The 3,172-nt window shown below is 38.4% G+C and overlaps 1 protein-coding gene across 1 annotated transcript; it reads right to left on the bottom strand.

The window, feature by feature from the left end:
• Positions 1–1,831: 1,831 nt before the first annotated feature.
• Positions 1,832–2,785, bottom strand: LOC105818261 (olfactory receptor 481-like). The gene has a single exon (XM_012654197.1). It carries the CDS (start codon positions 2,783–2,785, stop codon positions 1,832–1,834), a length of 954 nt encoding a protein of 317 aa, XP_012509651.1.
• Between the last annotated feature and the right edge of the window lie 387 nt (positions 2,786–3,172).

Below are 3,172 nucleotides of genomic sequence, written 5' to 3'. Positions count from 1 at the left end.
TATTTATAATGGCTTATCATAGTCAGCTGCTGACAACCAGAAATAAAGAGAAAATTTTGAAGCAGCTATAGAAAAAAATAAAAATGTTTCCTATAGAAAAACAAGGATAAGAATAACTGCTGATTTCTCATTAAAAAAACAACAGAAGGCAAAGACAATGGAACGGTTTAAAAGTTCAAGAAGAGGAGAAGATGAAGAGGAGGGGAGGAGGAGGAGAAAGAAGAAGAAGGAGGAGGAGGAGGAGGAGGAGACAATGATGGCCAAAATCATATATAAAAACAGTTAAAATATATGTATACTATGGAATACTACTCAGCCATAAAATAAAATGGTGAACCAGCACCTCTTGTATTATACTGGATGAAGCTGGAGCCCATTCTACTAAGTGAAGCATCACAAGAATGTGAAAAAAAACACCACATGTACTCACCATTAAATTGGTACTAATTGATCAACATTTATGTGCACATATGAAAGTAACATTCATTGGGTATAGGGCAGATGGGAGGGAGGATGAGGAGATGGGTTTATCTAAACCGAATGGGTGTTGTGCTCACTGTCTGGAGGATGGACACACTTGTAGCTCTGACTCAGGCAGGGCAAAGGCAATATATGTAACCTAAACATTAGTACCCTCATAATATTCTGAAATAATACATACATATATATATATAATGAAACTAAAATCTAAGAATAAAATTGGCAAAAGACCTGAAAAGAAATTACACAACAGTGGATACGCAAATGCCTGATACATGCCTTTATTAAAATGCTCAACAAATAAGTCCAAAGTGATGAGCATTAGCACTGCCTGATTATTTCATCATAAAAACTGGGATCTACCCTGAATTCTATGGTGTCATCCTTTTCAAAAACTGTACGTAAACAATTTCATCCACCAGAGTGTTGAGTGTCCAGGAATTCTTTAAACTACTTCTTTCCGTAGGTTTTCTTTGTATCCCTGAATGTTTGCAAAGAGTTTTGCTTTCACTAACTTATATGCCATGAACATTGAATTGGGCATGTAAAATAAGGAACTGACAGAAGAAGTGGCAGTGAACACCTTCTTGAGAGATATTATAGACAAAGAAGGCAGCTGTATTCCAGGCTGCATCATCCTGGGTGTCTCAGTCAATAATTTTATGCCCTGGAAATAGCAACTGGCTTGCTCAAAGAAAGCTCCACTGTGCCCAGCCCTCTCCCCACCAGCACCAATTGGGAGACTTCCCTACTACTCAAAGGCTTGTCTGATAAGCCCTCAGAGTTCCTTCTGTGTAAACTGGATTGAGTATTCTGGTGGCAAAATTGTGAAATAAATTCTGTTAGTCTAGTTGAGATTAGATGGGAATAAAACTTTCCCAAGATGCCAGCATCACTATTTCCAAAGATTAGGATAATCCTGTGTAAAAGAGGCCAGGTCTTCCAGAAAAGTGACCTAGAATGTCAATACTATCATCAATTCATGTCCATTGAATACATGATTCTTTCCAAGATACTAATTTATGACATTTAAAACAAATATACCACTTAGTTGAAGGAAAAGAACACATTCTCTAATCATAGATTCTGCTAATACTTGCAGAGGAAAGAAATGGTGGAACTGTCTTCTCCAGGTATCCTAAACCTAAAGTATACGCACTTAATTTGATCCTAGTATATTTTCATGAAAATGATAGATTTTATTTTGTGACTCTATAGAATTATAAAGTGGACATGAATCAACATATTGCATTGTATATTTAAGATAATTCTTCCCATCAGACAAGGCTAAAGGAAAACATAAACATCTACAACATACGTTCCCAAAACTATTGTTTTACAATTTCTGAATTCACAATGGATTTTTTTCAAAAAAGAAATATATTCTCACCATCAATTTTTTCATGGCCTCTTTCACCTCCTTGTTCCTCAGACTGTAGATCAGAGGGTTCAGCATGGGGATTATTACTGTGTAGAACACAGACACCACTTTAATATGATCATCTGAGTGGCTTGACTTTGGTATAACATAAACAAATGTAACCGTCCCATAAAACAGAGTGACCGCTGTGAGGTGGGAGGTGCAGGTGGAGAAGGCTTTGTGCCTTCCCTGGGTAGAGCGCATCTTCAGGATTGAGTGGAGGATGTACAGATATGAAACAACTATGATAAACAGTGTGATTACAATGATTGACCCAGCTGAGATGGCAGGAGATATTTCAGCAATATAAATATGGGTGCAAGAAAGCTTCACTAGTGGTGGGAGGTCACAAAAGAAATGGTTGATTTTGTTTGGTCCACAGAAAGTCAAGCTCAATAAGCAGCCGGTACATGATGAAGAGTTCACACACCCACCCACATAGGAAGCAACCAACAAAATGGTGCAGAGCCTGGGAGACATGTGTGTGGAGTAGAGAAGTGGGGAGCAGATGGCCACATAGCGATCATAGGCCATGGCGGCCAGCAGGAAGCCCTCGGCCGTCCCAAAGACAACATCAGAGCCAAGCTGGGCTATGCAGCCAGCAACAGGGATAGCAGTTCTCTCCCTCAGGAAACTCACAATCATGATAGGTGTGACTGATGTGGAATAGCCGATGTCCACAAAGGCCAAATGGCTGAGGAAGAAGTACATAGGGGTGTGGAGCTGAGGGCTTCTTCGGATTAACATGATTATGCTGATATTGCCCAATATGGTAACAACATAGATTCCTAGAAATACCACAAAGAAGACTGCACAAAGCGTAGGATTCTCTGTCAACCCCAAAATAATGAACTCTGTCACCATTGTGCTGTTTCCAGTCTCCATCTTTCTTGGAATGGTGCCTATTGAAATAAAACCCAGTGGATATCAGAATAAATTAAATGATCTCATAATTAATACATTTATTTCAACATTCAGCCTAGTAAACATCAAAATGTAGATATCACTTTTCTCTAATGCTTACACTTCACAAAATATTTATAAACATGTTGCATTAAGCATAATTTGAGAATATTAATGTCCATTATCCTAAAGCCAGATTCAAAGGGACTGATGACTCAGATCTGAACATGGCTAGCACTCACATTTGTGTCATTTGATCAACTCTGGTTGTTCAATGAACACTTACAGTGATAATATTTTGAGAACCTGATGAAAACCAGAATGGTCAAAGTAACTGACTTTATGCTACTGTTTAGCACTGTCCAATTT

Source organism: Propithecus coquereli, unplaced genomic scaffold (assembly GCF_000956105.1).
Source record: "Propithecus coquereli isolate 6110/MARCELLA unplaced genomic scaffold, Pcoq_1.0 Scaffold44, whole genome shotgun sequence".
NCBI classification, from domain to species: Eukaryota; Metazoa; Chordata; class Mammalia; order Primates; family Indriidae; genus Propithecus; species Propithecus coquereli.
The sequence above is the reverse complement of the archived record's forward strand: the minus strand, read 5'-3'. Positions and strand labels throughout refer to the sequence as shown.

What these genes read in the sequence shown, in the direction of transcription:
- LOC105818261 (XM_012654197.1), bottom strand. Translation starts at nt 2,785, where the DNA reads ATGGAGACTGGAAACAGCACAATGGTGACAGAGTTCATTATTTTGGGG.